At 43.7% G+C, this 27,494-nt stretch overlaps 1 protein-coding gene across 1 annotated transcript in view; it reads right to left on the bottom strand.

Annotated features, from left to right (window-relative positions):
- Positions 1–5,632: 5,632 nt before the first annotated feature.
- The window catches only part of CSNK1E (casein kinase 1 epsilon), a 72,177-nt gene continuing 50,315 nt past the window's right edge, over positions 5,633–27,494 (bottom strand). The window contains exons 3-11 of the mRNA XM_068252132.1: positions 24,982–25,092; positions 23,673–23,821; positions 21,120–21,348; positions 19,306–19,476; positions 17,283–17,431; positions 14,387–14,579; positions 11,265–11,404; positions 8,531–8,592; positions 5,633–7,058 (exon numbers count right to left, since the gene is read on the bottom strand). Of these exons, the coding sequence (XP_068108233.1) occupies positions 8,560–8,592; positions 11,265–11,404; positions 14,387–14,579; positions 17,283–17,431; positions 19,306–19,476; positions 21,120–21,348; positions 23,673–23,821; positions 24,982–25,092 (1,175 nt within the window). The 3' untranslated portion in view covers positions 5,633–7,058; positions 8,531–8,559. The remainder of the gene's footprint in view (positions 7,059–8,530; positions 8,593–11,264; positions 11,405–14,386; positions 14,580–17,282; positions 17,432–19,305; positions 19,477–21,119; positions 21,349–23,672; positions 23,822–24,981; positions 25,093–27,494) is intronic.

The following is a 27,494-nucleotide window of genomic DNA, read 5'->3' as shown; positions in this document are numbered from 1 at the left end:
GTGCAAGCAGTCTAACGCGGCTCAGCCGCGTCCAAAGTACTGCATGCAGTACGTTGCCTTGTGACGCAGCGTTACCCTGTAACGCAACGTCCGCACTGTGAACAGCCCCATTGATTTTTCATTACTGTGCGGTGGGCTGCGTTACAGGCTGCTCTAACGTGCGCCTGTAACGTCCCACTGTGAAACCAGCCTAAAGTGAGATTGCCGGCTGTCGTCACACTTCATCAAACTTGTTTTATTTTAAACGCATACAAAACATAAAAAAAACCACAATACCTCCGCATCACCATTGACTTTCATTATATGCGTTTTAGATGAGTTTTGGAAAAATATGCAGCAAGACCAGCTTTTTAAAAAATGCACATTGTAGAACGCAAACGTGTTTTTTCCAGCGGCTCATTGACTTGCATTAGGTGCGTTTTCCACAACGCTAGCGTTTCTGCCTAGCTGTTCCTACCCTCAGTGATTGGCCAATCAGAATTGAAAGTGTGTTGTGTACTAGGCTTTAGCAGGTATGTCAAACCGGTCCGACGAGGGCCGAGATCCTCACACATTTTTGATACAGCTCAAATGAATTGATGGGTCTGAATCAGGAAAGGCGCGGTCCATCAAGTAGAACACATTCCTGTCTTTCTCAGTCCATCCTAAACACTGGCATGGATCCGGCCCTCCAGGCCTGGAGTTCCACACCTGTGCTTTAGGGTGTGTACACAATTTCTATTAGTTAATCACTGACCAATTCTACCACTTCAATCAATGTAGTATGAGAGCTTACCTGCATAATCTGTTCAGAGCAATAACAATCAGGGATGATCAATGAGTAGAGATGGCCCGAAACCTCCGATTTTCGGTTCGCGAACTTCCGCGAACCGCAATAAACTTCAATGGGGAGGCGAACTTTGAAAACTAGAAACACTTATGCTGGCCACAAAAGTGATGGAAAAGTTACAAGGGGTCTAACATCTGAGTTTTTGCATGGAGGAGTGGGATAGACGCCAAAAGTCCCAGGGAAAAATCTGTATACGTCAATCAGGGAGGGTAGTTAGAGTACTGCTTCACACTGACACACCAAACTCACTGTGTAACGCAAACAGCTGTTTGTGTAGTGACAGCCGTGGTGGACTACTGGGCAGTGCGCACCACGGCGGGATTGCTCTTCCTCACTCAGTGATGTCAGGTTAGGTAATGTCTGACTGCCTTATCAACTTTCTATGGCTCTTTCTCTACCATTGTTAAAGCTTACATCTATTTTTTCAAATACTTCTTCTGCTTGCTGTTCAGTACCTGCAATGAGAATCTTATGGAGGGCAAGTCTGCCCCCAGCGGCAGGAAAAATTCAGCCCTGCAGCCAAAGAAAGTTTTACTTTGACTGCTAAAGGGTTAAGGACATCAGAAGTTCTCTGCAAAATCTGCACTTTTGTTGCTGGATTAGAATTTTTTTTTTGCAGCCAAAAATATTTGTGCGTACCTATTGCGTTCGCACTTCTGAATTGCATAATCGCAGTATTCTGTATTAACATCGTCTAGATTTATGGAGATTATTCTTTGACCTGTGATTTTGGGAGAGGCTTCAAATAACCACTACCCGATAGCTTGTTTTTTGTTTTCTTTGTTTTTACAATTGTTCTTAAATCATTCTTATTCTTTTTTTTTTCTGGGTATGTCCCAAGAATAAAAAGGACCATTTATTTTACAATATTTTTCTTCATTCTCAGCACATGTGCTTGATTTGTGTTAATTTTTATTTTCTTTAATTGGTTATAGGTGTTGTGCCCTATCCCACAGTCAATCATGCTAAATCATTTATATATCTCCGTTTTGTGGTTTCTTGGCGCAAGCATAAAGTCTATGGACTGTATACCGTGCTGTAATATGTATGAACAGACGGCCGGGCCGAGGTAGAGGCGAGAGAGGCTCCAGCCTCAGGGCACAGTGTAGAAGGGGGCGCACAACTCACTCAGCTATCATTCCCCTATTGTGTTTGAAGCATAGAGAAATAAGAAAAGGGGATATATGGCAGTGACTGCAAGCCAGATAGATAGAGATTAAGGTGTTGGGGGCCCTGGGGCTCCTCTTAGTCTAATAACAATCAGTGTGTGACGGCTGGAGTGGGAGGGATGGAGGGGCGCAGTTTGCTGTCTCAGCCTTGGGTGCTGGAGGACCTTGTCCCGCCTCTGCGAACAGAGGCGCCGAGCAGAGTAAAACATTGTTCTAAAAATTATAAAAAGAGGGAAGTCGAGGTGGACTTACCTCCCTCTGGTAGTGGGCATATACTCAAATGCAGAGTAAAAAAAAAATATACAATTTATTCACAGCTCCTTAAAATCGCAACGCGTTTCGCAGTCAACAATCCCGCTTCATCAGGCAGTACAGGAGTATATAAAACTGGTTCAGGTCCATTAAGCGTGTGAGCGCCTCTGTGTACTGTATGGTTGCATCACAGGGGTAGGCGGTGATGCGGTTTTGCCTGACCATTCCTTTGTTATCCTATTCTTCAGTATGCGCAACACAACGTGTATATAGTGTTGCGCATCCGTACGTAGTCTTAAAAGGGAACTTGAAGTGAGTAAAATTATTTAAAAATAAGCAAGTAGCTGCAAATGAATATTACATACTTACATCACCGTCAGTTCCTCTCAGAAGCTCACCATTTTCTTGTTACAGTGATCCCTTCCAGTTCTGACAAGATTTTGTCAGAACTGAAATATACCAGTTGCTGGCAGTTACAACTGATGTGCAAGGTAATGTCCATGTTTCCCTATGGCTCAAGTGGTGTGATATTACAGTTTAACAGTGTGCTGACCAGGAAGCGGTTAAGGGGTAATGGCCATTTTTAAAATGGAGGATGGAGAATTCCATTGATCACAGTGGACAAATGGGACGCAGGAGAGGAGAAAGATTGAGGAGAGTAGACTACTTAGGAGGCAAGTATGACCTGTGTATGGTTATTTTGACTTTTTATTTTCAGTTCAGGTTCTACTTCGCATCCAGACCTTGCTTTCCCCTAATGGACAAGAGCAGTTTTGACGCTTTAGCAGTGTCCCTTTTTAATCAGCAATAACTTCATCTGTACTCGTGCCACTTAAATGATCTATAGATCTTTTTTTGGTACTTATCCATTAGCCGGGCACATCCGGCAGGTGGCGCTAATTACTATTCCCCCTCCAGGCCGACATGGATAGTAGGGAAAGATGCAACTCTGGTGGAGTTTTGTCGCCACCTGCCGGATGCGCAAGGCTAAGGGATAAGTACCCTTTTTTTTTCAAGACAAACTAAGCTTTCATTGGGGGGGCATTTGGTCCCAAATAAAATGTTCCTCTCTATGCATTTTAATGGGAAAAAAGTGGGAGGGGGGGTGCATTTCTCAATTTTGACCAATTTCTGTTTAAAAATAAAAAGTCCTATTGACATAAAAACTGTGCCACCAGTTTATGTCACCCCAGTATCGATATCCAGATGTGTCCCCAGTATCACCCCCCTCAATATGTCCCTAATATCAGCCCCCCAGCATAGCCAGATGTGTCCCGTGTTTGCCACCCCCAGAATAGATTGACAGACGCACCCCCAGGAATAGTGCCCCTCTTTATTCCCCGATATGTCCCCAGGATCAGGATTACCCCATTATAGCCAGATGTACACCCAAGATTAGCGCTGCCCCCCATTATAGCCAAATGTGCCCGCAGTATTAAGTTACAGCCCCCCAGATGTGCCATATTAAATCCCCCCTCCCCTCAGTTACCCAGTTTAACCCCCCCCTTACATCTCCCCCCCCCCCGGCAGCCCCCTCCGTGCACAAATAAAAAAAAAATGCACCAGCAAGCAGCCTCACTCACCTTACCTAATTTCTGCGACTATCCTGAAGGCTGAGCCTCTGATCCCCGCTCTGCAGTCAGCCGCGTAATGCCGGTAACCCGGGTCCCGGCTTGACGACATCAAGCCGAGACCCGGGTTTCCGGCAATATGCAGCTGACTGCAGAGCGGGGATCAGAGGCTCGGACTTCAGGATAGTCGCAGGAACAAGGCAAGGTGAGTGAGGCTGCTTGCTGGAGGTTAAGGATTTCTGCATGGAGGGAGACAGATGAAGGATCGCTGCAGTTAACTACTGTAGCGATCATTCATGGGAGGGGGGTGGACTAATTGGCTACAAGGGAACATGTTCCCTTTCACCAATTAGTAATGCAGCTGACAGTGCCGTGTTGCGCTCTGAAGCGCTCCTGATCGTGCACAGCAGGGCTGCAAGCAAGTCAGTATATCTACGTCATGATGGTTTAGAGGTTGCCACAGATGTAGATGTACTGTAGCAGTGGAAAAAGTGGTTAAGGTGGCTACACACAAACAATAAAATGTTCTGATTTTACAGCAATTTGATAAATAAGATCTGATCTCCCGATAAAAAAAAAAAAGCTATCTATTTCCCTTTTTTTATATTTATTGATCTGGAATGCTGGAAATTTTTCTTCTTTTCTACAGATTGTATGATGTGTGTTAGATTTATTAAAATACACACTCTAGCAGAGTTTCCATTTTCATCATAATTGGGGAAAAATTGAACATAGGTGTGTGGTACATTGTAACATTTCAAAAAGATGACCAACCAGTCAGAAAAGTTGAGTGCAATTCTTGAATTGCAAAGATATTTACAAAAATTGTATGGTGTGTGGCCCCCTGTAGGGTACGCAAAGCTAAGTTCATAGTGGTGCCGTGCAACCACCACTTCAACATGGCTTACCGCACTGCAGTGCACCATCTATACGACGATCACAGTACGGCAGTAGCAGTGCGGTATGGTACTCACTGCATAAAGTGCGTTACCACTAAACATGCGTATTAGCGGTAGGAACGAAGCAGGTTTTTCATTCACTGCACCCGATGCAACCTGGCCGTAATGTTTGGTACCACTTTTTCGTTTGGTTGCGTTCCCGTTATATGAAACACAGCATCCCTCTGTGAGCCTAGCCTTTGTGTATTAGCAACAATTTTACTTAAAGGAACACTATCGATCTACATATTTATTTCAATTTAGATAGGAATTGTTTGGGAAGTGCTGCTAAGTACTGGTGTGTACATTTCACTGGCAACCTCTGTTTACTGTTATCAAAATCCTTTTAAACTTTACTGACGCCACAACGGTCAGCAGAATGAGCCATGAGGAGAGGGGAAATTCCCCTCACACTTCATCAGTTAACCCTGTAACAGAGAGAGAAAGAAAGAGAAAGAGTAAAAGAGAGAGAAAGAGTAAAAGAGAAAAAAAGAAAAAAAAAGAGAAAGAGAGAGCTCCCAACAGCTGCAGCTTCTGTGTCCTGTGTATCTGACTGAAGTGTGAAGAGAGCAGAGGAAACTTCTTATGAACATGTGTAATGGTCACAGCTTTTCATACTGTTTTTTTGCTTTCAGAGAAAAATACTCTGTAGTCTGATATGCAACTCTGGCTGTGCATTGGAGCAGACACCCCTTCTGCAATTAATTTGTCCCAATATAGCTTTTGCCTCTGATATTTAACATGAAAAGTAGGAAAATGTTTACACAGCTACTTAGACATTATTTGCACACTGTCATTTTAGAACACTTGGGCATTGATAGTATTCCTTTAAAAAAAAAAAAAAAAAAATGGAGAAAAATAAATAAGTCAGACTTTTTTTAACCACTTTATCATTTTCTACTTTATTACCTCAAATTAACAAACACATTAAAGCTGAAAAAAGTCTATATTTACACAGGAAGTACAAAACCCCCCCAAAAAGTTGTGTATTTCCCCACCAAACGAAGTTGTTTTTTTTTTGCAGTTTTTTTTATTTTAAATTATAAAGTAATAAAAGTTACCACAAATAAAAATAAAAAATAAAATAAAAAGAACGTAAATATATTGTAAATAAATTAGGAAACCAAACATTGTTAAATATTGAAACAGTTTGGAGGGTAAAGAAAGATCTAGTTCCATGGCGCCATCTAGTGGTGCAGGGTGGTTATAAATCCAAGGACATGGAGGGAAATTGGAGCTTCGACAGTTAGCGTCCCACCAGCCAGGGCCCCTCCCAGTAATTTTTCATACAACCCTCATTTAAAATAGTGTGTGCACCTTCACAGTCTTTTTAAAAACAAAAAAAATATATCAGTTAGCAGCCATCTCAGTTTTTAGTCACTGCGGAAGGGCGGAGAATAAAGGGCAGGTGTGTTGGGGACGGTGTGGGGCAGGATAAAACATTGCAAAACCAAGTGCATTTAAAAAAAAAATTAAAAAAAAAATGTTCGTTTCAATTGAATTAAAACATCAAATTACTAGCAGCCACAGTAGGAGATACCCAACAATATACCTATTACTAAAATACATTATAATCTACAACTAAAACTGCTGCAACAGCCAGGTTCCCCTGCTGCTTGGGTAAACTCCACCTTTACCGTAAAAACCTCTTACTGTAGCTGGCGGATACTAAAATGAAGCTAATTCTCCGCTGTGGAAAATTTTAAAGAAGAGCCTGCACCTCTCTAGCCCTGAATATTTGGGGACCTGAAAGTCGTTTAAAAACAAAACAAAAAAATTCTATATATGCGCATCACTCCACTGTGCGTCCGAACGAAGCGGACAGGAGAGATCTAGTTGCATTCAGGTATCCCAGCCTTAGGAAGGCAGCCGAGCAGTGACGGGGATTCCTCTCCTCCCAACGGATTCTGTCCATTCTTTTTATACAATAGGAAAAGAAAAATAATGTACAGCTAAAATCTTACATTTTTCAAAAAGAAAAAAATTAAACTTGGATTTTTTTTTGCATGGGGGGTGGGAGGGGGAGGAGCTAAAAAATAAAAAGGAAAAATATATACAGTATATATCTATATGTAGTGTTCAGTTTTGAGAAAGCAGGAAGAACTTCCACTGTCCCGGCCTGCCAACGTGTCTGGAGGGGGAAGGGGAGCCAGGAGTCTCCTTCCCAATGCTGCGTTCTCCCGTGTGTGTTTTATTCCGGAAGCGGCGTCCTCCGCAAGGTTCTCTTCATTGGCAGAAAATAAAAGTTAAAAAAATTTAAACTGTCATCTTTAAAAGAAAGTGAAATACAGTGAAGACACTGGAAAAGAAGAGAGAGAGAAAAGGGTTAACACACGATAAATGCATCACAGTAATATAACTAATCACATGAGAATACAAATATGGTGCTATAGCCTCAAAGTATTTTAATCTATCCTTAGGGGCCTATTCACACCCGTGTTTCCCTCTGTGCATTAAGTTTTTTATTTCGCTATGTCAATCTATATTTAGACACTATTTTGTAATAAAACACCTAAAGGGAACCTGAAGCGAGTAAAATTATTTAAAACAAACATGACGTAGCTGCAGATGAATATTACATACTAACCTCGCTGTCAGTTCCTCTCAGAAGCTCACCATTTTCTTACAGTGATCCCTTTCAGTTCTAACAATATTTTGTCAGAACTGAAATATACCAGTTGCTGTCAGTTACAACAGAATGTGCAAGGTAATGTCCATGTTTGTCTATGGCTCAAGTGGGTGATATGGGCTAATGGCCATTTTTTTAAATGGAGGATGGAAAATTCCATTTCTCACAGTGGACAAATGGGATGCAGGAGATGAGAAAGAGATTGAGTAGTAGACTACACAGGAGGCAAGTATGACCTGTGTATGGTTATTTTGACTTATCAGTTCAGGGTTTCTTTAAAGTGATTCGATTTTTTTTTTTTTTAATTTAGCCTGGACACTTACCTGGGGCTTCCTCCAGCCCATGGCAGCCATCCTGTGTCCTCGCCGCAGCTCCGCTGGCTCAGCCAACCTCGCCAGGTCGAGTTCCGGGTTGGCTTCTTGTGCGCTCCACGGCGCAGGTCACGTGGTCTCCGACGTTATCAGGACGGTACTGCGGAGGCGCAGAGCTACTGCTACTACCGCGCAGTACTGTCCTGATGACGTCGGGGAGACCACGTGACCCGTGCCGCGGAGCGCACAGGAAGCCAACCCGGAACCCGACCTGGCGAGGTTGGCTGAGCCACCGGAGCTGCGGCGAGGACACAGGATGGCTGCCATGGGCTGGAGGAGGCCCCAGGTAAGTGGATTTTTTTTTCTAGCTTGGACAATCACTGTCCATTTTTTTTTTTTTTTTTTTAAACACTTGAAATTTTTTTTATCTTGGATCCAATTCAAGCTTTTGAATTTGCCGCCATATTTGATGCCTCTGCCCAACACCAGGGGGCGCACATAGGTCCTCCACAGGAACAAGCCTGGGGACATGCGATTGCCAAGGGACAGGAAGCGACAAATGCGGAACAGATTGTGGCTGGGGATCGCAGAGAAGATGTCAGGAATGCCCACGCAGGGAATCCGTGAGGTGTCTGAGGGATTCTGCATGCCAGCGACGCCACAGGTGAGTAATAGTAATTCCTGGACAAGCATGACTAAGATTTTACCCTTGGAACTTGGGAATACAGCTAAATGATGCAGCTTTTTGCCTCCATATTGAAATTCTCCATTTTGTTTAGTTTTCAAAGAAGAAAAAAAATTCAACAATGTAACGAATACAAAGAATCCTACCTAAGCAAATATTGGTCCAGTGGCAGCCCTCATTTTCCAAGATGGTCGAATGGTACGCTGGCCTGAAGGGAAGAAAGAAGTGATTGTTTAACAGGATGGCATGAGCCAATCAGATAGAAGAATTCCAAAACCGTGCTTTACCAACTGAAAAATTCAAAACCATTTCATTGTGTTCTCTTCAAACAAGCAATTATGCCAAGAACTACAAGTCTGCAGAAGGCTGTGCCAGTGTAGTGACTGGCACAAGCTCCACCCATCTCGTGCATAGAACTGAATATGGAGGAGGCTGGCAGTGAACTGTGCAGCGAAGGAAACATTCTACCATTTCCATGTTCCATCCTTGTCATGAGTATCAGCCTACATTGCTATTGTAATACTGGGAAATTTATTCAGGGGTCTATTGTTCATAGTAGTGCAAAGAAAAAAAAACGTATTCGCTCTGCAAGTGGTGCTAAAATGCCCAAACTTTATTGCAAAATACAGACAGACAAAATGTTGCTCAGACATATCGGAGTCAACTCATTCCTTAGTCATTGAGCAGATCACTTATTCTTTGCACTACTATGGTAAGTTGACATAAGCAGAGGTGTAGTGTGGTGACTCTATTCTTCGTAGTTTGAAAGTCACATGGTCACTCCTGAGCGACTCTCCCACCAGACTAAATCTACAGGAGGGCAGAAATAAGCTGTAACGCTCTGGCAACCACTCTACCCATGAAAGTATTTTGCTCTCACTGAAGAGTCTGAAGCCTTCTAAGAAAAAAAAAAAAAAAAAATCCCGGGGCAAAATTCCACAACTTTCCAGGTCGTAGATTTTGCTGCCCGAGGGAAGCAGAGCATAGCGCTGTAGCTCTGCCTCCATTAGCGTCAATCTCCGCCCCTCTCAGTGAAAAATAAAGGGGCGGGGAGAGGCGGTAATCAGCAAGGATTGACGCGAGTGGAGGCAGAGCTACAGCACAAATCTCTGCCTCTACCAGGAAGCAATCCCCGAATTTTGCCCCGGGATTTGGGTGGCGTTTAATTACATCGTTCTGCTGCGGAAATGCAGCGTTTTAGCTATGCCTATACTGCTGAAGATAAATGTCAAATAAAGAATTTTTACAAGGCTTCAGACTCTTTAAATGCATTGATCTTACCAAATACAGTAGAGACTCGCATTGTTCAATTGTGTCCTCTAGAGGTGGCCACACATCAGACGACTCGATCAACCATGCGATTCAATTATATTTGGATTGGGGGGGGGGGAATAAAATAAAAAAAAATAAAAAAAAATAAATAAAAAAAAAATCAAAAAAAAAAAATCGGTGCAACCAAGTGCATGACCGATCACCTATGTGACCAATTTTGAGCCAAGCAGGTGGATCGGGCATGCTGCAAGATGTCTGGCCATCAGGTGCGCGGCGGTATTGGCACCCCGGTGCAGTTTCCCCAGCGTATAAATGTGTATGTAATGTGTGCATTTATACATTACCAGTCCTGTATCGTGTCTTCCGAATCCACCGCTCTTCCATGAGCTCTATACACACCGCTGGCGCATAGCACGCCTCGCGTGTGACGCCTCGGCTGCGTGTATAGAGCTAACGGGAAACGAGCAGATTCGGAAGATGGACGGGCACCAAGACACGACAGAACACATACATGCACATTTTATACACTGGGGTCAGTGGCGTAGCTAAGGAGCTGTGGGCCCCGATGCAAGTTTTACATTGGGCCCCCCCCCCCAGCACTCTATACATCACAATAGATACGGCGCACCAAAATCTGCCAATGGCAACTACAGTGTCAGAGGTGCAATAAGGGGATGGGGAGATGCTTGTTAATAATCACCACTATTCAAAGTATCTGTAGATGTGATTATTATGAGTACAGGACCAATAGAGAGCTAATACTGTAGTTGAGGGAGGACCCTTCTGGGCCCCTCTAGCCCAAGGGCCCCGAAGCGGTCGCAACCTCTGCAACCCCTATTGCTATGCCCCTGACTAGGGTACAACGGTGAGCTCGACCGATTCCTGAGAGATTTCATGCGGACATCGATCGGGAATCTGCCTGCGGTGTGTGGGCAGCTGACAGATCTGTCTGATCAGATGCGATCAGAGAGAGGTTAGTCTTTTGGTCGAGTCTGTCCATCATAACTTGATGTATGGCTAAGTTTAGCTTTTACTAGTGTGGTGAACCACCCGCAATACTCCTGCGTCTTTCAATGAACTCTGCACCAAGCACTGATCTCTGCCCATCTAAGCCTCTATCAGATTGTTTTACAAGGCTTTCAAATCGCTTTGTTGTACTCTTATCACACGCTCACCTAATGCCTCATACACACCATGCAATTTCTAGTCGGATTGACTGGAATCGATAATTTTTGACAGATCCGTTCTGATATCAGTTTTTCTCATTGGCTTTCAGATCTGACCTGTCGGGAATTATCAATGCCACCTGTCATTCTGATGGGAAGCTACATGGTGTGCACCAGGCATATGGGTTGGAGGGATCAGGAATGGGCGGGGTTTCGTCTTAATACTGCTGAACAAACAGTTACCGGTGTTCTGCAGTCATCTTACATGCAGGGAGAGAAGAGGTTAACCTGGTTGATGCAAGTTACATTACAAGGAAAGAATACTTTGCATGGCAGATAAAAGCAAATGGCTGTTAATTTCTGGACAACCTTCATAATATACACGGCACCATGCAAATAATCTAAAGTACGCGCCTAGCACGTCGAGCAATGCAGGCCTTACCTGTGACGCTGAAATTCGTGAAACTTCTTGCCGCCCTGTGAGGTCAGAGGACGAGACGTTTGCTGGAGCTCCTCGATGTAACCTCATGCTGACCTTGCGCTCTCTGTCCACCCGTGAGATCGCCCGAGGGGAGGTGTTACCTGGAACAATCAGGAGAATTACATTGTGATCACTTATAGGTCTTCTGAACTGCACTGGTATGAAAATCTACAGCATGTATGTCTGGGGATACAACACTATCGTCCAAGGGGTTTAAAGGATACCTCTGCCAATTTAAAAAGGGGGGTGGGGGGATGGGGAACTGCAGCTCTGGTCTCAGGCAGTCTCACCCCCTACCCCCCATGCAAGCAAGTACTGTGCACCCTCTGGGGCCCACAGCTGCCTCCTCCCACCCAGCAGAACTGCCACGACAAGTACACTGTTTGGTCATCTATTTGCCAGTTGCACAACTATGTATTTGATGACTTCACTGTATGTTTGCAAACACTTGATTAAAAGCTGCAGTGCCAACACTTTTTCCTTTTGATACTTGAACATTGCTGTATTTTGGTTTGAGCACGCAGCTTTCCTTTTGGGACGCATCTATTTACAGCCTGATACAGGATTTGATCATTATACAGCAGTTATTCTGCCTGCCGGTCCACTACATTTACTTGAAGTACTGCGCCTGCTCAGAACCCTACCGCTATGCTTGGGCAGAGGCTGACCTTGCCTCAGCTCCGTGTGGAGCTGAGGCAAGGGACAGAGACTTCCAGGGGATGGAGGAAGCAACAGGTAGTAAATAGGATTTTCTTTTAGATTGGCAGATGCATCCTTTAAAGGGAACCGGAGGTAAAATAAATATGGAAGCTAACATACTTTCAGGCTGTTACTTTTAGCCATAGAGCCTGGACAAGCATGCGGATCCGATGCTCCGAGTGAAGCATGACTGGATTAGCTGCATGCTTGTTTCTGGTGTGATTCAGACACTACTGCAGCCAAAGAGATCAGCAGGACTGCCAGGCAACTGGTATTGTTTGAAAGGAAAAATATGCAGGGCTGTGGAGTTTATGAAACCACCGACTCCAGGTACCCAAAATTGCTCCAACTCCTTAGTCTAATTTTTACAAAGGCTATGGATTGGTTTCAAAAATCACCCGACTCAGGCTCCTCAGTTTATTGAAACCACTGACTGACTCCTTAACTCCGACTCCACAGCCATGAAAATATGGCAGCCTCCATAGATCTCTCACCTCGTGTTCATTTTAAAACCTATACACACACACACACACACACACAAAAAAACTTAGATGTTCTCAGAGACGCTATTCGAGCAATATAGTCATCAGTGATATTTACCATTAGCACTCAGAGATAAGTAGACCCCTAGATGAGCCAAATGCACCACCACTGCCAATTTAAAAAAAACCTGTAAAACCAGGCCTGGATTTACATCACAGGAGCCTATAGGCACAGATGTCCTGGCACCCCAGACTCCGCCCTCCATGAGCCTAAAAACCCCCACCAAAACTGCACCACAAGTGTCCTGGCTGGCTTAGCTGTCAATTCTCCTTTACTTCCCTTGCCCGTCATAGGTAGCCACTGGTGCCCCTTAATATTGATGGTACGAAGTAGCTAGAGGTGCCCTGACTGAAGGGAAATCTCAGAGGAGTGAGCCGCCTTTCCATCATCAGGCGCCTGTAGGCACGTGCCTATAGTGCCTTATGGTAAATCCGGCCCTGTGTAAAACAGTATGGCCCGCCAATAAACCTACCTTCTGAAATATCCTCGGGTCCTCCAAGCCCCTTACGGATCACATGCATAATTCAGCCCTCAACATTCACACCCAGTCCCTTGCCTACCCCTGGTGACTTTCACAGCCTTGGGGCCCATCTTATAGGGGTCATAAAACAAGTATGGACATCAGGATCTCCACGCTTATAACAAGTGTAGCCACAAAACCCCTGACCTGGACCTCTATCGGAGGGAGGGAAGAAGTAGTTGGAGGCCCCCACAGTCACATTGCTGCTCCCCTCTAGTTATGCCCCTGCATGCATTGGAAGCACATATTGAGGCGTCAAAAGTGAAACTGTCTACCCTGTGACAATGCCCTATCCATACCTCCCAACTTTGAGATGAGAAAGAGGGACACTTAAGCCACGCCCCTGCCACCCCCTGACCACACCCCCGGCACACCCCTAGTTGCGCATGCCAAATAGATTTCATAGGAAAAATAAGTTGTTTTATAATTCAAACTACTCTGGTCCTTTCTATACTGGCTAATTTTCCTTCATATTACCATGTGAAAGAAATATATCAATTTAAAACATGGGAATAAAGTTTAGAGCCAATTAAACACATTTTTCAGTAGATAAATACATATATTAACATAGAAAGAGGGACAAATAAGGAGCAGAGAGGGAAAGAGCTCCCAAAGAGGGGCTATCCCTCCAAAAGAGGGACAGTTGGGAGCTATGCCTATCGGCTATAATTCTTATTTCAGATGCCTGTCTGCCTAGATTAGATCACATGACATGAGGCGTGGAGTTATGACATCAATCCCCCAGCATCCTTTGCGCCTATGGTTTGGAAAGAAAGAAAATGCCCCGGGCCCATTTCCACACTGGGGTCAGGGATTTCAAGACCATGGCCTCAATTCACTAAGCTTTATCAAACACTTTATCTAACGTTTGATAATTTACCTCATGAGTAAAATCTAATTTTGACTTCACTAAGGTGTTATATATTTATCTAATGATTTATCGCTAAAACGTTCAATAAATCTAACACCATAGTGAATTCAAAATTAGATTTTACACAATGTAAATTATCAAACGTTTGATAAAGTGTTTGATAAAGCTTAGTGAATTGAGGCCCATGGATGGAATATGGACCCTGGGAGTGAGAAAAATCACACTTTATCATGGGTGAGTTTATAGATCTTGGCAACTTATTTAGGTTTAAAGCAAACAGTAATTTTTAATTTAGGTACCTTTTAACGTAGATTTTTTTTGTTTGGTTCTACTCCAATAAGATATTCGCTGCTCTTGCCAATCCACAGAATAAAAATGCTAATAAAACAAACTGACTAAAGCAAGGAAACCTCAGCTGATAGAAGATGGGGAAAGGGTGAGCTTTCTTACCGCTCTGCTGAATTCTGGATGCGGGCGTGGAGGCTACTGGCTCTGCTCCATTTCTTAGCCTGTTGGGGGCAGCACCAGCTGGGGGGCCGGGGGGTAATGCTCTGGTCGTAGAACCTCTGAGCTGACCCATCCGATCTTCTCGGTCATGCTCTCTTCTTTCCCTGTCCATGTCTTCTGGATTCCGAGCAGCACCCTGCGGATGACAAGTTCCATTAGGATTGATCAATGAGATGTAAAGATTTCCTAACATTCAAATTTTATGCAAAGGATATGCAGCTTGAGCGTACTGCGCATGCGTGCCCCCAGTGCTGGGAATGTTCCGCGCCTGCGTAGTACTACTGCGCAGTTGCAGAACGCTCCCGGCCACAGTGGCATGACAGGGGAACACGCGGTCGAACTGCACCTGCACCTGCACCAACTGTCAGAATTACCGGGCCGACTAGCAGAGGATCCAGGCTGCCTGGGAAGAGCCTGAAGGGGGCTGGAGAAACCCCTATGTATTTATATTTTTTTTTCCTTTTACTCGTCTCAGGTACACTTTAAAGAGAAACATTGACCAAGAATTTAACTTCACCCCAATCAGTAGCTGATACCCCCTTTCCCATGAGAAATCTTTTCCTTTTCACAAATGAATCATCAGGGGGCTCCGTATGGCTGATATTGTGGTGAAACCCCTCCCACAGTGTGATGTCAGCACATCACAGCACTGAGGTACTGACATCACATTTTGGGAACCAACAGCGGTTTCCAACTGCCAAAAATGCAAGCAGCATCTCCTTCTAGTGACATCACCTGCCAGCAGTAAAAATGTCACCATGTGATAAATGTCCTAATGTAAATCAGGGAGAGGAAAGATTTTCAATGGGCAAACACTGACTAAATCCTTTTTCCATACTGTAATTGTAAAAATTAAGCACTTATTTTCACTTGAGTTCCTCTTTAATACAAAGACAATATTACCTCAATGTTGTACCACAAACCATCTGCCATTTTATTAATAAAAAAAAAAAAAATCTGGCATTGCTCAACTAACTGCTGGAAGGCCCAAGAGGACCCACTGCTTTTTCACAGCACTATAGACGCCAGGGCCTCTACACAGCTTACTGTGGTTGGACAATATCTGTAGTTATTCCTGGCAGCCGAAAGAGTGTACAGAGATGGGCACAACAGATCAAACAGACCAAGAATGATGCCATCACTGAACGGAGCTTCTCACAGCATTCAGGCAGCACAAAGTTGTCCTAGTTCATAATTACACCCAACAAAAAGGCGGCGAACAGGAATTTCTGCTGCCGACTGAACATAACACGAACTGTGTTCAAAAGGATTTGTCAGAAAGGTTGTTTTGTGAGCCGTGCAGAACCATTAGAGATTTACATAGGTTAGGACTGTGTGCTTAAATGCATGTTGCAGCAAAGTACTTTTAGTCCTCCAGCTTGTTTGCTAGCTGGACACTGCACCTTATGATGTGAGAACTGTCAGCTATAGCATTCCTTATCGAGTGTTGAGTAACTGAGGTAGCACTGTGTGTACAAACTGGTTATGCACTATACTACTGCAGGGTAACATTGCCCCTTAACTAGATATATTGTACTACCAACAGAGAACTGTCATTCCTAGAAGACACTGTATGCTACTTTAGTACGCATTTACTTGAGGTTAACAATGCAACTTTAGTGAATGATCAACCTTCCGAACCAATAGTTGCGATCCTAAGGAATCAAAGGATCAATCAGGCCCTTAAAAGGGATATAAAATAAGTATTTAGATCACTTTAAATTGTTTCATAAAACTATTAGTGGATAGAGTCTGTTTATGAAAGAGCTATAGTTTGTTGTTGACTGGCACCCTCACCACTATCCAATCTATCGGAAAGTTCACTAATATTGCATAGTTAAAGGGCACCGTTTCTGTACCAGTCCAGCCAAGGTCTTTTGGAATCCCCCCCCCCCCCCTTTCCAGCACATCTGTTCGTTCAAACAGGTATAGGGGCTTTCCTATTAACCTTTAAAGCTGGCCCATTGATTTTATGAAACTGCTATGGAGAAAATTTGCAGAACAATCAGAAGTTTGAGGAAATTTCCACAAGACAGAGATGTTCGTTCATCTCTGCTAAATAGAACTTTCCTAGAATCTCTGTCGTAGTTTGATTTTAAAAGGTTACTAGAGGTGTAGCTTATTCAGCTTCCACACAGATACATTTTGAACTTTACCTGTGGTGTATTTCAGCCACGCTAGAATTTCATGACCTCTAATTAGTTATTAGGGACAGTTAGGCCCAGTGCACACCAAAAACCTCTAGCAGATCCGCAAAACGCTAGAGGTTTTTGAAGAAGATTTCAGAGCGATTCTAGGCATGTTTAGAGGTTTTCTAAACATGCCTAGCAGTTTTTGAAGCGTTTTTGTGTAGTAGATTACAAATATTGTTACAGTAAAGCTGTTACTGAACAGCTTCTGTAACAAAAACGCCTGGAAAAGCGCTCTGATGTAGCGTTTTTTAGACCGTTTTTTCACATTCCTATACTTTAACATTGAGGTAGAAACGCCTAAGAAATCTAAAAAATGCTGCAGCCCCCAAGCTTGCGTTTGTGGAAAAAATGAGCCGCTCTGGTGAGCACCATCCCATTTACTTTCATTAGCCAAGCGGTTTCCCCCTGCAAGAGTTTTTAAAAATGCTCCTGACCCGTGCTGGTGGGCACCAGCCCTTATAACAGTTGGAGAAGCTTATTTATTTGTCCCCGATTCTTAACCCTTACAGTAAGAAATAAGGAAAAAAAACAAAGAAAAAACAGCCTAGTTCTGTGTAGGACTGAGACTGTACATAGGCCGTTTTATACCAGGTCACTTCAAATACTCTTTAATTTTACACTTGCAGTTCTATTTATCTCATACTCACAAATTTGAGCATGTTCCAGTCAAACACGTAGTCATATGAGAAGCCTTGTCGGTGGAAGAGATTGCGGAAAAGTTGTCTCAAGTAGGAATAGTCTGGCTTATCGTCGAACCGGAGAGAGCGACAGAAATTCAGATATGTAGAAAACTCAGCTGAAAAAAAAAAAATGGTGTAAGAAATACTAAATCAGAACCAGACTCAAGATATTCTTAAAGGACACTTAAAGTGAGCGGGGATAGGGAGGCTGCCATAATCATTTTCTTTTAAAACAGTACCAGATGCCTGGCTGTCCTGCTGATCCTCTGCCTCTAATACTTTTAGCCATAGACCCTGAACAAGCATGCAGATCAGTTGCTCTGACATGTGACTGGATTAGCTGCATGCTTGTTTCAGGTATGCGATTAAGACATTACTGCAGCCAAAGAGATCAGCAGGACTGCCAGGTGACTGGTATGATTTAACAGTAAAATAAGTTTGGCAGCATCCATATCCCTCTCCAGGAAGGAAGGAAAAAAAAACAAAAAAAAAAAAAAAACTGTTACATAGTTAACCTCCCTGGCGTTAAATTTCCCCAGGATTTCTGTGCAAAGAGTTAGATAAGTTACAGGGAAATAAAGGTTATGAAAATTAATTCAATGTGTCAAGCAAGGGTCTAGTATACGGTGCAGGAGAGTATTAATGTATATACACGTCAATACTGTTCACAGCATATTTTGTATTGACGTGTATATCCCTCAATACTGCCACGGCGGTTAAAGCGGATCCGAGATGAAAAACTATCTATAACAAGTAACTTGTCTATATAATGTTATCTAAAGTTTAGATGGTTTACACAGAAAATCGTGCTGCAAACAGTTTTAATAGAATATGATTATTTCTGTGATACGACAGCAGCCATGTTGTTTGTAAACATTACACAGAGGCAGGCTTAGCTGTATCTTGAGCCATCAGCCTAATCCCCTCTCCTCCTTCCTCCCCTTTGCCTCTGAAATCTCTGGCTAGTAACACCTTCTCCTGCCCAGACTGAGCTCCCATGAGCCCTTGCTACTGCCAAGGCTCTGAAAACCTGTGGGCGTGGCTTTTTTAGTTTATAGGGAATTAGAGTATTAAAACAAAAAAGTATTTGGCTTGAGGAATGCCCTATAAACAATAGGAAAGGAACACAATTATGCAATGTGTAAAAGGTCACCTCGGATCCACTTTAAGCACACTGGGTCACATCAGTGGTCTTTATCACCAATTCCCATACTGAAAACCATGGTCAGCTTCCACTGATGCTGCTCTTCCAGCTGTACTATATAGTATGGATACAGTTCAGCCATAAACAAACCCGGTAAAAACAAGATCATGAAATCCTGTCCAAATGCTGCTCTTTCAGTTTCGATAACACCCATGCCTACTTATTTTTCCATAAACTTTTTGGACAATTTCAACATCCCCTTAGACACCAATAATCCGGATGCTACTATACATCTTACAATGGCCCTCTGCTGTCACAGCAACCGCTACACACTATCCCCGGGGCTGTCCATCTCCAGTTCGAGGGTCAAACCCATGCCAGTGTTTAGGATGGACTTAAAATGGAGAGAAGTGTTCTACTTGATGAACCACAGCTTTCCTGAACCAGTCCCATCAATTTGAGCTGTTCCAAAAATGTGTAAGTACCTTGGCCCTTGAGTCGAGAACTGGAGTAGGACAGCACTGCAGTAGACCTTGCTTTTAGTCAGTAATTTCCTTACCGGGCACATCTCCAGCCCATTATGAACTCTGCTGTGCATCTCCACCAGTCCACCATGCCTTTTTTTGCAACCCCCACCCAATCCATGTCAAGCTTCTTACAGACAATGCTTTCTCCAAAGTAATAAACTTTCAGTAATGTCTTGCTTGGTGGGAGCTTTAAAAGGCATTTTAAGGTTTGAAAATATCTCCAGAAGGATATGGGCCCAAGCCTCGTAAAGGGTACAAGGAGATTGTTCAGACTGCTAATACACTAACACAATAACCTGTGCCAACAGGGCGTACTTACAGGGGTAACCTTTGCAGAGCACCTCGATGGGGGTAGACATTTTCTTCTCGCTGATGCGTTCATACTTCTGGCGTTTGGTTGCTGCCTTCAGTCCTTGCCAGGGTAGTGACCCCAAGTTAAAGTACATAAGTACATAGCCCAAACTCTCCAAGTCATCCCTGCGACTTTGCTCTGTGTGGATTCAAAGAAGACAGGATAGTGGTGAGAGGTTTGTTTTGTTTTTTTTAAAAAAAAGAAAAAATATAAAAGATTAACGAGACTGAAGACTCTTAAAATGCATCTTTTTATTTAACTAGTGACCTTAGCCCGTTTAAAAACGGGCTAGGTCTGTCTCGGCGCACTTGCATTGCGCATCCGCCCGTCGCGTGCGCACACCCAGCCGCCCGCGTCCCTTTCGTCCTCCCTGTGTGAGTCTGGGTCCGTGCTGTGCACATGCACAGTAGCAAAAAGCGTGGACCCAGCTACACTGAGCCAACTGTCCCTGCTACACAGGGACAGTTACCTATTATAAAGGATCCCCTTCTACACTATCACCCCATCTAAAAAAACCTCTATCCCGCGGCAAATCGCTGGTTTTAACACCGGGGCAAAAATCCACAACTTTCCGGGTTGTGGATTTTGCTGCCGGGGGAGGCAGAGCTTTGAGCTGTAGCTCTGCCTCCATTCGCGTCAATCAGCGCTAATCGCCGCCTCTCCCCCGCCCCTCTCAGTTAAGGAAGACAGGGGCGGAGAGAGGCAGCAATCAGCACCGATTGACGGGAGTAGAGGCAGAGCTACAGCTCAAAGCTCTGCCTCTATTCGGAAGCGCTCCCCCAACATTTCCCCAGGGATATGGGGAGTAGCAGCATTTTAGAAGGGGGGGGGGGATGATAGTGTAGAAGGGGATTGTTAAATAAAAAAGGCGAATTTTAAGAGGCTTCAGACTCTTAAAAAGTCAAGAAAATCCAGTTCGCTAATCAACCCCGACTGTTTATTGGAACGAGCAATGCTAGAGCTGAAATACTTTGGATACATGATGAGATGGTGGGACTCATTGGAGAAGACCTTGATGCTGGGAAAGATTGAGGGCAAAAAGAGAAGGGGACGGTAGAGAATGAGATGGCTATCTAGTATTACGGAAGCAACAAACATGAGCTTGGACAGGCTTCGAGAGGCAGTAAAGGATAGTGGGGCCTGGCGTACGGTAGTCAGGGGTGGTTCTACCATAAAGCAATGTGAATCACGTGCGTCAGGGCAGTAATAGAGGGCGGCAAGAGGCAGCTTCCCTCTCTAAAATGTCCCCCTACTCGCACTCCCTGTCTCTAGATGCACTGGGCTCTCAGCGTTCCAGTGATAGGATCTCCATCCACCCACCCAGTGTCCTGTATTTATGACTACAATGGTGCCTCATGTGACCTGTTACGTGCTTCCGGGTCACATGAGGCACAGCTGTAGCCAGAGAGGAAGCAGGACTTCACATGTGGATGGTGATCTCATCGCTAATCTGCTGAGAGCGGGTGAGTGATGCGACAATGGTGCAGCACATACCCGGCATCCTTGGGATCAGATGCTGCCGGCCAGCAGGGAGGAGATGCCTTCTTAGTGAAAGCAGAGGGAGGTAAGCATAGTGCCAGTGCCTGCAATGCACAGCCCGATGCGTCTCTCCTTTCCGGCCTGCAATGCACACACGACGCAAAGAGTCGACAGAACAGAAACTAAACAAGGTGCGTACACAAAACGTGGCATCTTGCCTATAAGGCTACCAGAAACAGAAGACGGAAGTCATGCTTCAGAGTTCTTTTCAGTCCATTTGAAAGGTTCGCTCTCCCACTTACCGATGCCCAGATGGGTGTTTATAGAGGCATATCTGGCAGTGCCGGTGAGATTCTTGTTTTCTCTGTAAGGTATGTGCTGATGCGTCCGGGCATCGCGGTACTTCTTGGCTAGACCGAAATCTATAATGTAGACTAAATTGCCCTTCTTGCCGAGTCCCATCAGAAAGTTGTCCGGCTTCACATCCCGATGAATGAAGTTCTTGGAATGGATGTACTCGATGCGGCTGATCTGTGAAGCAGGAGAGGTACGAGTTACGGGAGAGAAAACCCGAGCCCACGAGCTTCTAACCACGGTGAATCATTGTAGAGTTACTCTACCCACACACTGGTCTGATAATTATAGCATTTAGAGTAACCTGGCTATCACATTTCCAAATTACTCATAAGTTTTTTTTTTGAAAGGTTATGTGCAAGTGTGTAAATTTAGAAACCCACTCAGAAGCAAATGATCAAAAAGTTGGACAGCTTCATATTCAAAAAGTTCAATCAGCAAATATATGAGCTTTGGTTATCAGTTGTATTTTATAATGCCTATAAAATATAACCTCTGAAGTCATTTTATTAACCACTTCAGCCTACAGTGTTACGGTAACTTTATGCATCCGAGCAACTCACCTCCCATTCATTCGCCAATAACTTTATCACTACGGATCACACTGAAATGATCTATACCTTATTTTTTCTGCCAACATTTAGGATTTCTTTGGGTGGTACATTTTGCTAAGAATGATTTTATTCTAAATCCATTTTAAACAGGAAAATTAAGAAATGGAAAAAAATTCATTTCTCAGATTTTGGCCATTCTAGTTTGAAATTAATACATGCTACCGTAATTAAAACCCATGTATTTGCCCATTTGTTCCGCTTATTACAACATTTAAATTCTGTCCCGATCACAATGTATGGCGCCGATATTATATTTTGAAATAAAGGTGCATTTTTTCAATTTGCGCCCATCACCATTTACAAGCCTATAATTTTAAAAAGAAAATTATATTAATATACTCCTTTGACATACATATTTAAAAAAGTTCAGACCCTTAGGTAACTATTTGTTGTTTTTTGTTTGTTTTATTGCAATTTTTTTTTTTTTTATTAAAAATTTTATTTGGGTAATTTTTGGTGTGGGAAGTAATCAACTAATTGGGGTGTAGTTTTACTATTTGGCCACAAGATGGCCACAGTCAAAAAGTCCTGGGAGCGATCGATCTTGCTTCCAGGAACTAGAATAAAGAAGGGAAACCTTTTTTATGCAGAAAGACCACAGCCTCTGATAAGAGACCGTGAGGTTTTTCTGCAGGGGACTTTGATCGATGAATGGGAACGATATTCCCATTCACTGATCTGTGGGCCAACAGCAGGAGCGTACGCAATCGCACGCATGAGGCAGCCACACAGCCTATCTGGACGATCATATGCGTCCAGATAGGCTCAAGTGGTTAAGGCTCATACACACGTCCAACATAATGCACAACCAACTGCACAAGTTGTCTACACAACAAGTACATGCACACATGCCAACCAACTAAACAACCAACTCACATACTATGCACGCAAGCTAAACGACAAACTGCACAACATTTCCACATTCAAAAACAACAAAGTTGTTCAAAAGACTAGCTCGCACGTGGCCAATCTGCAGGATGGTTGGGCAGGTTGATCCACCGGTTGAAAATGGCAAACAACCTGTTACCAGTTGGTCACCTTGTTTGCCAGTAAGTTGTACACACCCCCAACTATCTTCCAACAGATCGAGTTTAAAAGAAAGTTGGGCAGATTGTTTGGACGTGCGTATGACCCTTTCAAGAGTTACTGTAGGCAAAATACAATTGAAATTTTTTTTATTTGCTCCGTGACCAGAGCTCTTAAGAGTTCATACACAAATCCAAATTTGCGTAGCCAATCACTGACCAATTTTACCACCTCCACATAGGAGGTCCAATAAATTTTGGAATACTAAAGTAGTGGCCCTTTCACACCGGGTGTGTTCTGTTTTGTTTTTGCAATTTTCCAAATTTAAGTACAGTAAAGTTACAACTGGAATTGTGGGAATGCATTCATACGTAGTTTCCAATTTTCTAAAAAATGCAATTGTAGTTCTGCTGAATTTTTCCTGTGTTTTGATTGAGCGCAACACTGAAAATCGCAAACAGATTTGGTGTGAAAGAGCCCAAAAGATTGCCTAGGTGACTTTTCATACTACAAGTGATGGTAACACTGGCCAAGGATTGTCCAATCAAAAAATTGGATAGGTTTACCTGGCTCTAAGCATTGAACACACGGTAGATGAAACTCATCGGAGATAGCTGATAACTCATGACGTCCCTACCGTGCCACACTCACAGTCCACAGAAGACGTAGCTAACTTCCAGACTTTCCGTGAGGTTGCATTGATCTTGCCGGTGTACAGGCCTGGACTTCACCATATTTGCACTAGTTTCGATAAACCTGACCTACGTTCTAATAAAATTCCCCAGCCCAATCTTCACGTATGCACCATGTATTTAGCGTGTTCTGATGTTCTGAGCTCTATAGTATAAGGAGGTTACTTACCATCTGATCTGCCAGGAGCAGCACGGTCTTCAGGCTGAACTTGCGAGAGCAGAAGTTGAAGAGATCTTCCAGGCTGGGGCCCAGTAACTCCATCACCATCACGTTGTAGTCCCCCTCCGCCCCACACCATTTGATGGAGGGAATCCCCACTGCCAGACGGAACAAATACAAGGAACATTTCAATGAGAGGAGGATTTGCATCTCAGTCACAAGAAAAGACACAGAATATTTATATAGCGCTTTTGTGGCTGACTCAAAGCGCCAGAGCTGCAGCCACTAGGATCGCGCTCAGTAGGCAGTAGTGGTGTTAGGGAGTCTTGCCCAAGGTCTCCTCACTAAATAGCTGCAGCTTACTGAGCAGAAAGAGCCAAGACTCAAACCCAGGTCTCCTGCGTCAGAGCACACTATCCAGCCACTACAGCCCAATAGCTACCAGTTTAAAATTCATGTCAACTTTATGTTAGAATTATAAAGCTTACAAAAAAATAGGACCAATCAAATGTAGCAGCTGCTCAATTTGATTGGTCTATTTCCAAGTTGCATACTTTTGCATTGACTCGGAATTGCACACATTTCATTGGTCATCCTGAGATCTCAGTTTCCCATTCTGCCACTGAGACCAGAGTACTAGTGACGGTGAAGGAGATGAAAATCATTCCGAGTTCACACAAGATTATGCAAATTATGAATGCAAATTTATGCATTGGGTACAATGCTATTTGATGGTTTGTTAGTTATAAAATTGTGAAATCTTTACAAAAAAATAAAATATGCAGCTTAAAGTGTACCAGAGCTGAATCTATTAAAGATTTATGCATACCTGGGGCTTCCTCCAGCCCCATCCGCTCGGATCGCTCCCAGGCCGCCGCCGTCCGCAGCTCTGATACCGGGTCCCATCACTGCAGTTAGCAGGGCTGTGGAGTCTTCCAACTCTGACTCAGTTTATGAAACCACGATTTAGACCAACTCCAGGTGCCCAAAATTGCCCCGACTCCACAGCCCTAGCTGTCAGTCTGCGCAGGAGAAGCACGCCCTCTACGTATCGCTGGGGCAGCTGGAGAGATACGCAACCAGTGCACTTCACTTACGTCAAGACGTAAATGAAGTCTCAGTATGGTGGCTCTCATACTTGGACAAGAGATTGGCCACAAGAGGGCAGAAGCACGAGGATCTGGGGAGTCTTTGGACCATCGAGCGGCTTCCCACTACTAAGGCAAGTATACATTTTGACCTTTTTTATTTCTCATAGTTTTGCCTGGTCCAAGCCAAATGTGCTCTCTTATTGTAGCTTAGTTAAGTCAGGACTTACCTCCCCCCTGCATCATCTTGTAAAACTTGCTCTCGATGTGCAACTGAGGGTGCTTTGTCTTCACACATTCCAGCTTGATGGCCACTTCCTCCCCTGTGGCAATATTCGCACCTGCGGCAACACACAACACAAACACAGGTCTCATTAGATTGTGTACATCAGGTCATAAATCAGGTTCATTCAACTGGGAGATCACAAAACAACCAGGGCCTCATTTTCCACAACACAACTGGACACATTAGTAAAGGGTGGTTGAGGAGCATACACCAAATAAGGGTGCCAGGAAAAAAGGGCATGGGGTAGCGCCAATATTTTAAAATATTGTCTATGACAAATTTCTTATTTCTTCATCTTTATCTTAGACAATATTTTTCAATTTTGGCTTTTTAATAGAATAACATTTGTTAAAATAACTATCTATTAATGAAAACTAAAACATATTTACAGTCGTAACGAGCACAGCAAAACAAAATGACAGATATTTGACTACAACTAAGCCTAACCCTACTCTCATGGAACCCTGTCTCTACTGCTGCCTAACCCCAATACCCCCCCCCCCCCCCCCACGGTGCCTAACACTAGGACACCCCCCCCAGTGAAGCCTAAGACACCCCCTGGTGATACTTAACGCCCTATCCCAGGTGGTGCCTAACCCTTATACCCAGGTCAGGGAAGAAGGTGAGTGTAAAGTCCCGGTGACTGATTATGGGTGAGGGAAGTCATGGAAACCACAACAGTTATGGGTGGAGGAATGGCCGAACATGTTTTGGTTCGGCAAACTCATGGCGGCAAAACCATTTATGGGTGGGGGCCATCATAGTGGCCGCCACCCTTTAGTAGGGTTAAGTCCCAACAGCCACACTGGTTATGGGTGGAGGGTGAAGTCATGATGGCTGCACTTTTTGACCCCTTGCAAATGTACCACCTGTCTGTGGGGATCATAGGTAGGTATGGAGTGGAAATGTTAGGGATGCCCAAAAGTTTCCTGGCATTTGTAGTTACCACTTGGTAAGTTCCTAGGTCCCTCTCAATCTGGATGGATAGCACGTTTTTTCCAACACATCCCAGATCTTCACTTCCTGTCGTCGGCTTTGACTCTGTAGTTGATCTGTGCGTGCGTATTTATTCCCGAAGGGCGCGATGCGGCTGCTCGCAACGCGACGGCTCGCCGCTGCACTAAATAGCTGTTGTCTACATTAGTAATTCATACTCGAAACCTTTTATCTTACTTCTGGAACTGAATACATTTCACGGCCACTGGGAATTCATGTTTTTCTTCTTTTATTAAAGAAAACATTCAATTATTTAACAGAGTTGTGTGTTCTCACCAGGAAAGGCTGCAGCATGGCTAAAGACAACCCGACGCTTTAATTATAGCCTCAATAACTGCCGTACAGATGTCTACTGTGAAAAGAACTCCAAGGAACATTTAACCTACACCACCCTATTTACCTTCCTTACAAAAAAAGCCAATTACCAGGGACAGACTAGACAGACCATAAGAGGCTTTGACTGCCACCCAAGATGATCAGACCGGTGTTGTATTTAACCACCTGCATGGTGTTACCTGTCTAGGTATATCGTAGACATCTCAAGAAGAACAAAAACTAACTCCAAAAACACTAAGAACAAAAACTAGCTCCAAAAGCAACAGAGGGTGAGATACACTGGCATGACAAAACTGCTTCTTCAAACTTTACCGTAATGCTGGAAAACCCAGCAAAGAAGATGGTAGATCTATAGAAAGGAGCAAGGAGTGGACGCCTGGTACAAACATACATTTTTTCCAAGTGACCTATCAAGCTATTTTACTAAGAACTAAAGTGATTTTAGTGTCTGAATGCACCTATAGGAAACGGGAAGCGTCTCCAAGTTTTGGTATATTTTGGACCTAAACTTTTGCACCGTAGAAAAACTGAAAAAATATAAAATATACCCTGTGTGTATTCAGAGTGTTTAACCTGTCCAATTCCCCCTCATCCGTGATTAATCACAACTATAATTTGATCTCAGCTGTGTCAGCTTAGGAATCTCCTCTGCAGAGCAGCCAAGTTGTGTACACAGGGTGGTAACCCTACCTCTGCTTCCATTAAAGGTGAGAGGGATATCGAGGCTGCCATATTTCTTACCTTTTAAATAATACCAGTTGCCTGGCAGTCATGATCCTGTGTCATACTTTTTAGCCATAGACCCTGAACAAGCATGCAGCAGATCAGGTACTCTGATTCAGGTTTTGCTGGGTTAGCCATATGCTGGGTTAGCCATATGCTTGTTCCAGGGTTTGACTCAAACTTCTGGCATAAGTATCAGGGCTGCCAGGCAACTTGCATTGTTTACAAGAAAATACATATGGAAGTCTCAATATCCCTCACCTCTGGTTCCATTTAAAGCTCATTATGCTGCTGCTTATCTTTTAGAGCAGAGGAAGTTATTGAGGTCCGCTTTAAAGGTATAATGTCACGTTTGTTTTTCATGTAGTTCAGGCAATTCATAGGTAAAACGTGCTTTAAGAT

This window comes from Hyperolius riggenbachi, chromosome 9 (genome assembly GCF_040937935.1).
Source record: "Hyperolius riggenbachi isolate aHypRig1 chromosome 9, aHypRig1.pri, whole genome shotgun sequence".
Lineage (NCBI taxonomy): Eukaryota > Metazoa > Chordata > Amphibia > Anura > Hyperoliidae > Hyperolius > Hyperolius riggenbachi.
The sequence above is the reverse complement of the archived record's forward strand: the minus strand, read 5'-3'. Positions and strand labels throughout refer to the sequence as shown.